Here is a 14,414-nt window from a genome sequence, read left to right as displayed (position 1 = left end):
TATGGCATTTTGAGTATTTATTCATGGAGAGTTTGCTACATTATTCAGGTTAGCAAACTTTTTCTTGTACAAATTGTTAGTTAACCCTGCACACCATTTGAGGCACCAGAAAACCTCTTTGACCCTTGAAAACATGCTATATTGGCTCCCCACTGCCTTGAGGAGAGGTGGAGCAAACTTTCAGCAAAACACAAGCATTAACGGAGAAGAGCATGTCAATTCATATGAAAACACGACTAGTAAAAGTGTATCTAATGTTTTCAGACTTTTAGTGAAAATGTATGTTATCCTTGCTTCTAAAAGGTAACATGATCTAATTTCCGAGGGCAAAGATCATAGTCTACTGGGCATTAATGGAGAGAGAGAGGAACAGCCTCCCTGAAACCAAAATAAAATGCAAAATCAAAGAATACATAAATTAAAAATTTTAGACTTTTCAGTGGCCAATTCAAGGGCCACAATTTAACCAGTTTAAAGACCCACAGCAACTCTCCCCTCATATAAAAATAATGTATATACATAAACTATTTCGGTATTTAAGGTCGAAAGGTCCAAAATTTAGAATGAAATGTTTTCTAACTAAAATATCCATTTAGGGATTCATTTTACGTTGCAAATTTATTAGCAAACAATTTCCCCAAAATACAAATCCAAGAAACAAAAAGATCTGAAATTCTGTACAGCGTATTTTTTAAAGGTAAATTAAGATTAGAAATTACAACAGCATAACAAATCATAAAATAATGGTGGATCAGCATTGTCATATGACAGCAGCTACACTGGTAAATAGGGAATAACAGGGGCATCTTGTAATCTCAAAGCCAAACTAAAATTAGCTTTTGAAAAAACAGAAAAACCCAAAAAACATTATAACATGTTCATAACATGTAGTAAACGATGAAAAAACTGTAGATGTGTTAAAATTCAGCTTGAGTCTATGTTTATCGCAGTGGCCTATTTGTCCCAGTATTTAATTTCCTACCATTACCCTAAGGGGCAAATATCCATTATCTAAAATTTACCCTTAATGCATTCAAAAGGAAAAAAAATACAAGAAATGTCACAAAATCCATTTTCAATATAGTTTAGCACATCTTGACATTTGTACAATGTTATGCAATGCCAAACAAACTTCCTCTGTGTTTGCAACTGCTATTGCACATTAAACGTTAACTTTTATGTTAATAAAAAACAAACAGGTTTCATAAATCAGTTCTGAACTAGGCACATGTTACAAGTGCATTTGTTCAATTTGGATTTGTGGATTTGTTTGGATCAACATAGATTTTTATCATCAGCAGAGACAAAGCTGAATTAAAATCAAATATCTCTACATTGCAATGAGTACACAGAACCATGTAAAAACAAAGGTGTAAGCCTTCATAGAAGGACTACATACAATTAAACATTACATTACAGTTAAATAATATGAAAAAGGATTCCTATGTAATATTTGAGTTTCTTCAAGCTAAAACAAAGGCAATGCACTCAACCACTTCTTACTGGATTTTATGCACATTTTTAACATGCTTTTTCAGGTGGCCCGACTGTGTGAAACGCTTGGGGCAGTGCGGGCAGGCCTGTGGTTTCTCCCCAGTGTGAATATATTGGTGCCTTTTAAGATTATTGGAATCTAGAAATCCTTTCCCACAGTATGGGCACCAGTGTCTCTTCTCACCATTGTGCCACCTCAGATGCACATTTAGTTCAACCCTCCTTGCAAACTGCCTTTCACAGAGAGTGCAATGGAATGGTTTCTCTCCAGTGTGCACCCGCATGTGAGCTTCCATATCACGTTTTGTGAAGTATGCTTTGCTGCAAACCTGGCAGCCAAAGGGTTTGATTTTGTTGTGCACTACACGGATGTGTTTGGTTAGGCCGAAGCTGTAGACAAACCCCTTCCCACATTTAGGGCAGACATGGATCCTGCCATTGCGATGAACCCTGCCATGCCGTTTAAGGCCCTTGGAGTCTGGGAATCCCTTCCCACAGAGTTTGCATGCAAATGGCCGACGACCTGTATGGAGGCTGACATGGCTCTCCAAGGCAGCAGCACTGCTAAGGACCCGACCACATGCCCCGCACTGGTTCCTAAGCAGGCGCCAACCAATGACCGATAAAGGCTGTAATGGTGATACAATAGGTGGTGCTCTAACAGGTATAGGGTGGAGAGAGACACTGGGGGGGTAAACATGTGGAGGAGAGGAGGAGGGAGACGTTTTAGGCTTAACTGGATGGAATTCGTTTGGTGAAGACAACTGACCATCTTTCAGGGACCTCTCCACTTTTGATGGTGAATTATTGGGTGGCATTCTAGGTGGAGTCCACACAGATTTGACCTTATATTTTCTTCCAGTATCGCAATTAGCATTGCTCTTCGTTAAGTGACCTTTTTTGGCTCCATTCTGCAATTCTCTCAGTGTACTTAACTTCTTTGATTTTGCTGCTTTTGTCAGCTTTTCAGATTTCACCACTGTTGGACTCTTTTTAGCAGTTGAGGTGGCTTTTATAGCACCAGTGGGTTCCCTTGTCATTTCAGGGCTGATGCCATCATTAGCAAATCTAGACCACTTAGCAATTGGGGGAGTGGATTCAAGTTTTATTTGTTTAGGTTTAGCATCACCTCTTCTTGAGCTATACAACCTCTTCAGCCTAGTACCACTTTTAGTTAAGCAAGACTTACTGGGATTGGTACAAGTCGATTCGTTTACATTATTTTTAGGGCTAGCAGAATGTTTAGCTATGCTAGAGCTCCTAGAACGGAGTGAATTGGCTTCACTAACTGTCTTTTTTGATCCAGCTCGATCTTTACACAGTCTAGACGTTCTTGGGGTGATGGAATTGATGTCCTCCGGGGTATTTGTCAAAGGTGCTTCATCTTCGGTTACTGCCCGCTTTGGAGGACCAACAACATTAGTTTGAGTAGAAATCTTGCCAACGTTTGAATTTTTTGTGCTGATTGAGGGCTTTGTTTCGGTCAGAGACTCTGGTTTTCCATTACTTGTTTCAGCTTGCAAACAAGCTTTGAGGTGATTTCTGAGTCTGGCCACAAGAGAACTTTTCTGTAAAGTTCTGCTGTTGTTGCTGGCACTGGTCTCTGCACAGGCAGCTCTGCTATTCCCAGAGTTACTTGAGAAGTCCTTCAAAAAAAGAAAAGGATTTTGTTTAGCAAACTCAATACAGGTCTCTGAAGCGTTAGATATACTACTTACCCGAGACCCATTTAAATATTGTGGAAAAAAAGCAACTATGCACAAGAGCAACACAACTCATAAAATGCAGTAAAGGAATAAATAAATTGAAATATTACAAAGGGATGTTCTAATCATGTGTTTTGTTGCCCATGAAATGTTCTCAGTAATTAAATTGTCTGGCATTAGAGATTATAACATCATATTAAACACATGCAGGCATTCATTTTCCCTTTAGCAGACTCTGGATGGATAGAAGACTGTAATGGCAGGCAATAACTAAGGAAGCTTAACACAATAGCTTGCAAACATCAGCTAACTATCTTTCTGCTTAAAGATTTGCTAAAGCCATAGATGTCACATACAGTATACATAGACATTACCTTTAGTTGGACTTGAACAGAAGGTGGACTGGAAACCGCCAGCTGTGTGAGGAACTGGGATTTGCTCATCTGTAGATGGGGGTCTGATGTGTCCTGAGAGTTGATGGATGTTAGCCTTATGGGAGTAGGTAGGTAGTTGACAAACATAACCTCTACATCTGTATCCAAACTGGATGTAGATTCACAAGCTGTAATAAAATTCCCAACAATGGCTAGTGCTTCAATTGATCCATTCACTGTTTTCTGAACTAAGACGGATTCTTTGGCTGTTAGTGGAAATGGCAGCTTGGTTAATTTGACAACTGCAGAGAGTTTTGGTTGGACAGTCGGATGTATGGCTAGAGACACAGACGTTTGCGCAAGCCCAGGGGAAAATGAACAGTTTTCTTTAGGCACATGTGTCGTCAGGAGAGATTCCGGATTTTCAGTTGAATTCTCCTTCTTCTGAGGCAATGTCGCAGCATTCTCACCTGAAGCCGTTTGATTATCTACAGAAATGCTTGACTGTTGTGTGGAAGAAACTAGCTTTGTCAGTGGCACTGCAACAGGAGAATCTGTTTGAACCGACTCATTTCTTCTTGTATTTATTTTGGGTGGCAGAGAGGACTGCCGTTGCCTTGCAGCTAAAGCTGAACCCTGTCTTGGAATTACAATAGTCAATTTCTGCGGTGGTGAAGTTGAGGTGGTAGTTGGAAGTACACTGAAAAGTGACTTTTTACATGGAACTACAACTGTAGGTTGATTCTTATGAGAAGCAATTACTGTTGAGACAACTGAAGAGAGCTGTGTCTCGGACAGTATTGAAACAGTACGTGGATTAAGTGAGGACAATTGTCTTGGCACAACGATTGCATTTGTTGAGGATGTGTAATTAAGGGGAGTGAGAGGTTGCTGCTGAGGTGTAGTATTACAAGGAATAACAACTTGTTTCTTTATATGGGCCTGACATACAGTTGTATTTTGATAACTTACTATATATTTTTGTACAGTCTTTGATAAGGTCTGGGGCAATACAGGATTCAATACTTTAGCAGTGCCTTCGGCTTCCATTTTTAAGGTTACCAGAGGTTGGGCACATGATGTTTGTGAAGATGCATTTTCCGTAGTTGGTTCCTCTTCTACGTTTTGAGCATTCATGGCTTCTACAAATAGCAATGCATCTTGAAGAGATGCATGTGAAGTGTGGCGCTCTCTTGGTGGGACTGAATCTTTTTGTGATAACTTTGTTGATGGGGTGTTATGTGTTTCAGTTGCAGAAGGATCTTCAGTGGATGGATTGGTGAATTGCTGGGATTGGGATTGGGGTGGCTTTGTCTTTCGAGAGGAATTTCCTCTACGAATGATTTTCATTTCTCTCAAAGGGTTGTTAACTGCTTCTATGACTGGGGATATGTTAGTGGACGATGATGAAGTGAATGTTGTCTTTGACTGTTGAGATGTAGAGGCTATTGTTGTTTCTGGTGTTCTCCTTGGAGGACCCCCTTGTGATTGATGAGAAGAGACCTCAACCTCTGTCGCCCCTATTGTAGTGGAAAACATCACATCACGATCTCTGGAACAATTTTTTTCTGTCATTGACTGAGACTGAAGATTTTTTGCTGTGATTTCCAGCAATTTCTTTTTGTGTCGGTGTGGGACAGAGGATTCGTCCTCCACCATATCATCTTCCCCGTCACTGCTGAATGGTGATGCCTCCGACAACTTTCCATCTGTACCAGGCGCACATGCATCTTGTTGCGCAATGACACACATTTGCTCTTTCATTGGCATTTCAACTTCTCTTTGGTGGTGCTGGGGAAAGACTGATTGCTGTTCTTGTCCCAGGGGTTCAATCTCTGACTGTTGCTGTGTCAGTGGTTGTTCTTCAGATGATATGGATTCTACCTCTTTGAAATGAGTTTGCATTATCTGCTCACTGACTTCACATTGTTCTCCCATGTGATCACTTATTGCAGCATGTGATATTACTCCTGAATGTTCTCGCTCAGTTGGTTCCTCATGTTGATTGGGTTTGCCCACTGACTGCTGTTGACCAACTACTAATAGTTGTTCTTCAGAGGTTTCAATTTCTGTCTGTGTCCATGTTGCAGATATCTTTGGACCGTCAGACTTTTCTCCAATGTCACCATTGACAGCAAGTGTGTTGACCAATTGATGTTCTGGTTCAGGTGTATGGCTCTGGGTTCCTCTATAACAGCTAGGCCTACTGTCCATTGCTTTAGAGGGCACGTCCATGTCCACTGGAGTCTCTTCATTTGTCGGAAGCAAGGTCAGTTCTTCAATTGAATGTGCCTGGCTCACACAGGGAAGTTCAGCTTCGATTATACCAGCAGAGGGTCCCGCTGAATCTAAGGTTAGAGGTGATATTAGATAATGGAGATGACACAAGAAAATATACAACAGATAATAACCACAACACAGTTGTTGTGTTTTCGGACACTGCATTAAAAAACATTGGTAATGTCTGACTTAAATAAACTTCAGGTTTTACACAGATGTAAAAGATAACAATTTCTAGTTTCTAACCTGCAATGTCATTGATGATCTCCCTGCAGAGGACAACAGGATCAACATCCTCCTGTTTCAATATATAGGAAGTAGACAAGTCAAAATTCACCAGTTTCAACAAAAGACTATTAAGATTAAGTATATTAATCTTCGGCTAAGGTAGACTCACCTCCTGTTTGACAACAATCAATGGGACCTGAAAATGTCCCCCTCCGTGGCTCTGTTCTTCCTGTGTCTCCCTGGACGCATTTTGTTCCTCTTGGTTTCTGAGTGACTGACAGAGCTCCATCAACATGGCTTTAGGGAGAAGATCTGTAGACATATAAATCAAAAGCTTATTGGCAGCACTATGGTCTTGTATTTTAGTTGCAAATCAGTTTCTTTGTCCATTTTGTGTTTTCTGATGAGGCCTGCCTGAGCTTGAAATTAAATTAAATTAAATCATTAACAAGAAGGCATATTTTACAACAACAGCAGAGGTGGATTGTGCAAATACAATGTTTACATTTTGAAAAATTTTATACATGCTATGAAAAGTAACTGAAAAACACAGATCCCTTATTATCCCCCAACTTGAACTGGTGCTAGTTCTGCCCTTTCCTGGACAGTGCCTTTTCTTTTTTTGCAATTTGTTTTTATTGAAGCAGATATTGTACATGACATTGTGCATACAGGTGAGGGGAATTTTGGAGATAATTTTTTATATAGAAAGAGGGGAAAGAGGAGAGAGAGAGATAGAGAGAAAGGAGGCAGGTTGTGATATCCCTAGTATTGTTGTTGAACTTTATACATAGACCCTGAGGTAATATACAAGTGGGCTGGAGTTGCAATGAAGTCACAGGACAGTGCCTTTTCAATGAAACGAACCGAGCTGTGTGACAAGCACAGATATGTCTAATTTAGTTCAGAAATGAAATTCAAGCTAACCAGCTGTACACAATGTGCATGGAATCAACCACTGAAGATTCTCCACAAGTCATTAAAAGCTACTGGAGCCGACGGGCACATGGTATAGAAAAATCTAAACTATATCTTTACCTCCTCAAGGCAAAACAACAGAAGTGAAGCTGGTAGGTACATCCTGTAGTTTGACTACTAACTTTGACTTGGCTTCCTGGCACTTACTCTTGTTGAATATTTCTTGCCCATATTGCCATGCCTCACTACTAGGAATGTATACCAATTCTATCCGTGCCTGGACTTCCAACCAGAGGGTTTTTCATGACAAACGCTTTTATTACATTACATTACATTACGATCCTTTGGCAGACGCTTTTATCCAAAGCGACTTACATTGCATTACACTACACTACTACTACACTACCCTTCGCATAGGGGGGAGCAATTGAGGGTTCGGTGCCTTGCTCAGGGGCACCTCGGCAGGGACTCGAACCGGCAACCCTCCGGTTCCCAAGCGGAAGCTCTACCCACTGAGCTACTGCCTCACTGAGCTACTGCCATCCCCATTTATGAATCAACATCTTTTCCAAAGCAGCTGATAAAAACAGGAATTAACATAATATTTGACTAATATCTCAAAAAACGGGTAAACATGTGAAATTCATCCCCTGAATTTAACCCATTATGCATAAACCCAAGAACAGTGGGTACCAACTGCAATTCCAGTGCCATGGTCAAGAGCACTTCCAGGAGAAACCCAACATGCATGTGTTGGATGCAACTGTCATTATGGTCTGCAAAACGAGGGTCGTTGACCTGACCACTACACATCAAACACTCTACAACTGCACAGAAAATGACCATTTCGAATTTGGGTTACACAAATTAGTTTTTTTAGACGATGTGTAGGTGGGAAAGGTAGGTGTTATTCTCCCATGCACCCATTGCTTGACTTGACGATCATGGGTGGTCCAAACGTTTTAACTTTGATTTTATCTTTAACTTTTGAGTTTTTGTTGTTTTAAATCATCCCTTTAGAAACAAAACCAAAGGTAATTGCTCATTGGACAATTTGGTCAAGAACTGACTGAAGGTTGATTTAAATTCAGCCAAATGAAATTCATATTCTATCTGTGCAAAGCCTTGATTATCTACAATAGTTATATAATAATCAAGTACAGCCGATTAAGCGGTTTAACACTAAATAGATATTATATTGGTATTGGAACACATGGCCATTGGTGTCTAATGGTAGACACGTTAGCATTGTATGGTTTCCCTCCCATTTTGGATCTCGTTGACTGAATCAGGAAGCTGTTAATTCGAAACAACAGAGGCGGTACGGTAGTAATTCACACAATTTAACGTGTTGTGGGTTCGAAAAAAATAGACTTTGCGTTTTGAACCGGCTTAGTTAATAAATGATAGTTAGGTAACTAGTGCTAGTGGCGCTACACAACTCACCGCATTGAATCGCCGTGTCACGTTTATCCGTGGCGTCGATAGGCCCGGGATACGGAGGACTTTTTCTGATGTCAATATTGATCACATTTTCAAATTCGGTGCATCTCGATTTGAGGTCCTCGTTCTCTTTCTTGATTCTTGATATTTCTGCGTTCAGGTCGTTCACCATAGTTTCAAAAAGTTTCGTCGTCTCTGCGATTGCACTTCGAACCACGCTTTCCATTACGGAAGCGTACCGCGTCTGAAAATCATCCGCCGACATGACGTTAGTCCTTATCTTCTGTTTTGTTCTGATACAGGGTCTGTTTTTGCAGCTTGAGTCCGGCAGTAACTACTTTAAATAAGCTCCCACGAACTGCCTCAACATGGCTTCCTCCCCTCAGACGCGCTGTTTCTCTCGCAGGGCTTTGTTGTGACGTCGGTGGTGGTGGGCGCAGTATTTCCGGTGTTCTCGTTAGCCTGCAAACCAGTGTACAGTTGAACCAGAGTAAATGCAGTTATGCCGATTTACGTGTTTTATTGCCAATTAACATGTTTATGCATTTGGTATCTGTAATCCTATATTAAGAAATATTCACGATGAAATAGTGAAAATTGTCCCAGCTCACGACCCGTATTCATATCCCGGAAGTGCGTTTGTTTACGGAATCAGTAGGATAGCGCTTGTTTCACGGGTAGCGGTTGGTATATTACAACAACGTCCACTTCCATTGAGTTTACTTTATGTCACTTGTATTGAATATCAAATGCGGACATTATATTTATGTGTTTACAAAAGCTACTCAGGCGCCTTTTAGAATATGTGCGTAAATGTCTATTTAAACGAGCTCGGGAAGCTAACTTGTGCTAGCATTGACAAGCAAACATGTATTTCCGACGATATCAGTTCACTTCTGTCTGATTGTTGTCCATGTTAGTTTTCTAAATGGTTGTCATGGACCAACCAGCTTAGTTTTACAACCCTCTTAGCTTCAGTAACATCGGTATTAAGAAACGTGTAAAACCGTATTTTCAATATATAATTTGCATGATGTCTGAGGCAATAGCAACGTTTCAGTCCCAGCTTTCTGGTGTCATGGAAACGGTATTTAAGGCTGCCATGTATGAGATCACCCGGCTGGTAGAAGATAGTTTCTTGGAAGAAGTGACACGGTGCAGAGAGCAAGTGGAGTCCCTGAAAAGGAGACTGAAGTGGTCAGAGGGTCGTCGAAGGGAGAGAGAGGTAGACAGGAGGGGCAAATGTTTTGACTGTGGAAAGGTCGCTGTGTCCACCGAAGGGACACACAGAGACACACAGACAGGTGAGTCTGCCCGGTCTTCTCCACATGTACTGCAATTCTTCGTCATTCATGTTTCAAGGTGCTCATGAACAAGAAAAGTGTGATGTTATCCATCCCCCAACTCTGGCTTTTTTTCTTTCCAAGTGTATAATCACTATTAGTATCAAAGAGAGAAAGAGAGAGAGAGTTGTGTAGAAATTACACAATATTGAGGATCCACAGTTCTGGATGACATCAGTGTTGTTGGTTCGATGATATCCTCCTCTTGTGTCCTTTGTGTAAAATAAGGAGACACAAGGAGGCGTCTAGCAAGCAGAGAGGTGAAAATGATCATTTCTTTTTGCGCAGTGTTAAATTGGCAAGAGTCGGGTGATCATCTGATTATTAAACTTAACAGTAAACAAACAGTATGTTAACACAATTTTGAACAATTAATACATTGAGACAAAGTTAAATGACTTGTGTTACTGGAGCAAACAGCTTTGAACTCAGGATACTCCTGTCAGATGCAGCGATTCATAATCTGTGTATCAGTTTTCATCCATCAATCATTCTCTCAGTCATAGCCTGACAAACTGACATCGTGGACTCAAGAGACTAAAGGGCTTTTTAAAAATCTCATGGTGGAAATATTTCTGCATTGGAATTTCAGGCATTCTACATCTATCATATCGTTTGATATCAAATGTTTTAGAGAAGCATAGCTCTTTCTCCAGATGTTAAGTTGATTCTGTCATGTGACCAAACGTCTATATTTTAATTATTTGTTTGGTTTTCTGTAATTTTAACAAAATCAAAAAATCAAATCATCTTTATTGATTCTTTTTTGTGAAACCAGCATGTTAATATAGAATTGTATGTGTTAATTTTAAAATTTAACAGAATATTTGTGAACAGACCTTCACTCACTACTTTCTGTTGCAGAAAAGGCACTGAAGCAGGAGGCCATACTGCAAGATGAGATAAATACCCAGAATGGTGGTGGAGAGACAAGAAGCCATGAGATGGGAGAAGCAAAACCAGAAGTCCACATTTCCATGAGTGCAGCACAGGTAGAGTGCCACTTTTAGAATTTTTTGAGTTTCATTATTTTTTATTATAATAGCTGAATTCGGTTACCTTTTGTCTGTTGCCTTTAATTTTCCTTTACTTGTTTGAATGAAACACATTATAAATAGTGGCATATCAGTTACCGTGATTCCCTGTCTTGTAAATAATAATTGGTCTTTCAGCATGTAAAATTATGTTGTGCATAGCTTGTGGTTTCTCCTGATGTGAGTAGAGTTTAAATGCGTGTCATCATCTTCTGCCTGTCCATCTGTCAGTCTTCAAGTGTCCAAGGTGAAAAGCTGGATAGAGTGCTGAAGGAGGAGGCTCTTCAGATCACACCAGATAGTGATGAACCCCAAGAGAAATGGGGGGTCAATTTGGATGGTCAGTCTCTTTAAATATACAGCGTGTTTATATAATTAATAACAAAGATATTGATCAATATTTATTGTTGTATAAAAAGGTTTTGTAGATAGATGAAAGTTGCTACTTTTGGTGTCTACATCATGTCTTACTGATTGGGAATTTTGTTTTCTTCTGTCTTGGTTGGTCAGAAACATCAGGTCTTCCTGGGCCCAGTAAACACTTTGGTGACCACAAGATCCCCAAATTCCCGGTGAACTGGGAAGCTGGCTTTGACCAAAAACCAGAATCAGGTGACTCAGTTGAACAATCTGAACTTCTTTACCAGCAGAGGTATGGCATGGAGGACTTGGGTGACTTTGACAAGGCTGGCTATGAAGATGCCAATATGATAGACATGGGTAGCCTTGATGGGTTACAAGGGTCCCCACCCCACCTAGGTGAGGATCTGAGTTACATGAGCCACTACGGAGGGAATCTGGGAGTACCCAAGGGAGCCGAGCAACAAGCTTATCAATCAGCCGCTCCACGGAATAGAAGGAATGTAGTCGGTTCACCTACAGGTTCACCTGCAAGGACCAGCATAGTAAGTGGGGAGTTCAGCTGTCTGCTGATCAATGAGGAGGGGTATCTGCAGGACCCCAGCATCTTGTACCCTGAACACGCATCTGGCGATTCAGGCAACAGAGTGAGCCTCCGTGGGCAGGGCATTCGTATTGGAGACCAGTCTTTAGACGGCAAAGAGGATCTCTATCAACCCCCAGATACATATAGGGACGCCTTAAATTTGGAAGAGAGGTTGCAACATCAAACAGGAGGAAGAGGGGGGAGGAGGCATGCCTGTAACCAGTGTCCCATGACCTTTTCTGATTCTGCCTCTTTGAAAGCCCACAAACAGATACATATGCCCACTGGACAAGGTCCATCCTTTTCCTGCAACCAGTGTGGAAAGACCTTCACCCAAGCCTGTAACCTCAAAGTCCACCAGCGGATTCACTCTGGTCAAGGCCTCCACCTCTGCAGTCACTGTGGAAAAGGTTTCCCCTCCTTTTCTGACCTGAAGACACACAAATGCGGCCAAACAGGAGACAAACCTTATTGTTGTACTGTATGTGGAAACAAGTTTAGCCGTCTCTGGAATCTAAAGTTGCATCAGCGAATCCACACACAGGAAAAACCTCATCGGTGCACCATGTGTGATAAGAGCTTCACACGGGCAGACATATTGAAGGTTCACCAACGTACTCACACAGGGGAAAGACCATACTCCTGTGCCATCTGTAGCCTCAGCTTCAAACGACTGGATCATCTGAAATCACATCAACGGAAACACATGACTGATCTATAAAACAAAAAAGATGGGAAGGGAAATTATCAGTGATGTTTTTTGAGTGGTTCACCAAGAAATTAAAATGTATTTTTATTTATAAGCCATAGATGATTGAGATCTTAACCTTAAACCCGCTTTATCAACATTCTTGATGTTAACAAGAGGAAGCAAATCAAAATATATCAACAAAAGCGTTGTGAGAATACCTGCTCTGCTTATTGGTCTGAAATGTTAAAAGAGGACAACATAAATGATGCTGGGATTTGTAAATAACACCTCAGAGAAGAAGAACTTTGAAAGTAGTGGTGGAAATAGTTTGGCCATATTCTCTACCAAGCAAAGCTATAGCAGTAGTTGGCTGTATGAGTCGGCTGACTTCATGACAGCATCTGGAAACCCAGTTGTTACTTTCAGACAATCAAACAAGAAAATGGAGCACATATTGAGCACATACAACAAAATGCTGGCTAAGGCTTGGCGTGGCCTTGTTATGGTACAGCTTTAAAAAGCATCCATGTGATGTGGCTAATTAAACCACATGGAATCCACTCTGCTTTAACATCAGCCAAAAGACCAATTAATCATCTTGTTGATGATTCAGAACTAAATGGGATATTACTTACACTACAAATAACTGGCCCCTTTGGAACCAACCAAGACCACTTCCACACACTGTCTTAGTGCGGTTGTAGTAGACTGAATCCAAATCCAAATAGTGTGTTCAATATTGTCAAGAACAAGTGCAATTTTTGTTTGTGTTTTATATTACTGGGACTGTAATTAAGAGCCCCCCTTATTTATTTTGATGAGTAAGTTGTGTAGAATTCCAGGCACCCCCAGAAACTGTGTGCTACATGTACAGCTCCAACGTTAACATGCACGTGACAAAGTTAATGATGAAAGTTGATCATTCAAAGCTGTAGACTGACATATTGGTGTTGGTGGAAATCAGCAGAGCTGAAGGGATAGCATTTCAGACATCATTTAAGAAGAATTTAAACTGATGGTATGGCGGGGCTTATGTATGCCAATCTATTTTTTTTTTGCCCCTTATCAGTTAAAACTTGATGAATGCAGTTTTAAGTCAAGCTTTTTAAAATGCTCTCTGTGATCACAATTAGGAGTCATAAGATGTATGAAAATTTTCACATAATTAAATAAAGATAAAATACAATATTGAGTATTTCCTATGTTTGATGCAGTTGTAATTTTGTACATATAATTCTGTCTACATTTAATGTTGCATATTTGAATATGAAAAAAAATGATAATTTGAGTACTCCAAATAAAACGAATAAATCATGCTTTTTGCATCTGTGTTTGTTTTTAAATATGTTTGTATGATGGATTTAAACCAGTTGAGGTTGTTGTCTTGGATTTTCATCCCATTGTAATCACAAATTCTCCCTGTGTGCTTTTAGTGTCGTTAAACCTGAGCAGATAAAACTGAAATACCTGGTGATTATTTGCACTAACATCCATTCATTCAACCTTCAACATTTTTAAACCAGAAGTCTGACATTTGAGACATTCGAATGACTCTCGTCCTACCTGTGTCCCCCAGTCCTGCCTCTGCATCTCCTTCCACATAAGAACATGAGACATGACTGACAATTGAGGTAGTGGTTAATGGCAACTGGGGACTCAAAGGTTGTTTTTCTCCCCCAAATCGGTTTCGATCAGTAAGAAGTGCCATGGAGACATACCAATTATCTTTTCACAGAGCACTCAAATCATCAATGCACAGGACAAGGATTTAAGACAGGATTTGCTCTGATCTGTGTCCCTAAAAAAGATTTTATTAAACATTTGCCTCATATATAGTATAAAATGCTCCTCAAAATGTTGCGGTGAGAATGGACTGATTGGCGATTCCATCCCAATCAACCCCTTTAGTGCTCCCAGGGTAACAGATACAAATTAACTTTAAATTGTCATCATTCAG

General features: G+C 40.3%; 2 protein-coding genes across 3 annotated transcripts; one reads left to right on the top strand and one right to left on the bottom strand.

Moving 5' to 3' along the window:
- Positions 1 to 63: 63 nt before the first annotated feature.
- On the bottom strand, positions 64 to 8,843 carry LOC142996793 (uncharacterized). Its single transcript, XM_076147880.1, has 5 exons — positions 8,447 to 8,843; positions 6,252 to 6,394; positions 6,101 to 6,152; positions 3,575 to 5,922; positions 64 to 3,140 (listed from the first exon to the last, which is right to left on the bottom strand). The coding sequence occupies exons 1-5, from the start codon at positions 8,706 to 8,708 to the stop codon at positions 1,500 to 1,502; spliced, it is 4,446 nt and encodes a 1,481-aa protein (XP_076003995.1). The 5' UTR covers positions 8,709 to 8,843; the 3' UTR covers positions 64 to 1,499.
- Positions 8,844 to 8,854: 11 nt separating this feature from the next.
- On the top strand, positions 8,855 to 13,758 carry LOC142996797 (uncharacterized). Of its 2 annotated transcripts, XR_012961781.1 has the most exons (5): positions 8,855 to 9,747; positions 10,651 to 10,778; positions 11,052 to 11,160; positions 11,331 to 12,734; positions 12,773 to 13,758. XR_012961781.1 is itself a non-coding variant. In XM_076147887.1 (4 exons), the coding sequence occupies exons 1-4, from the start codon at positions 9,474 to 9,476 to the stop codon at positions 12,485 to 12,487; spliced, it is 1,668 nt and encodes a 555-aa protein (XP_076004002.1). In that variant the 5' UTR covers positions 8,855 to 9,473; the 3' UTR covers positions 12,488 to 13,758. The 2 variants fall into 2 exon arrangements, 1 of the variants encoding a protein (XP_076004002.1); XM_076147887.1 differs by having other exon boundaries at positions 11,331 to 13,758.
- Positions 13,759 to 14,414: the final 656 nt, after the last annotated feature.

This window comes from Genypterus blacodes, unplaced genomic scaffold, assembly GCF_046128005.1.
Source record: "Genypterus blacodes isolate CSIRO-AG114 ecotype Tasmania unplaced genomic scaffold, CSIRO-AGI_Gbla_v1 ptg000039l_1, whole genome shotgun sequence".
Classification (NCBI taxonomy): domain Eukaryota; kingdom Metazoa; phylum Chordata; class Actinopteri; order Ophidiiformes; family Ophidiidae; genus Genypterus; species Genypterus blacodes.
This window is presented reverse-complemented; position numbering and strand designations above follow the sequence as displayed.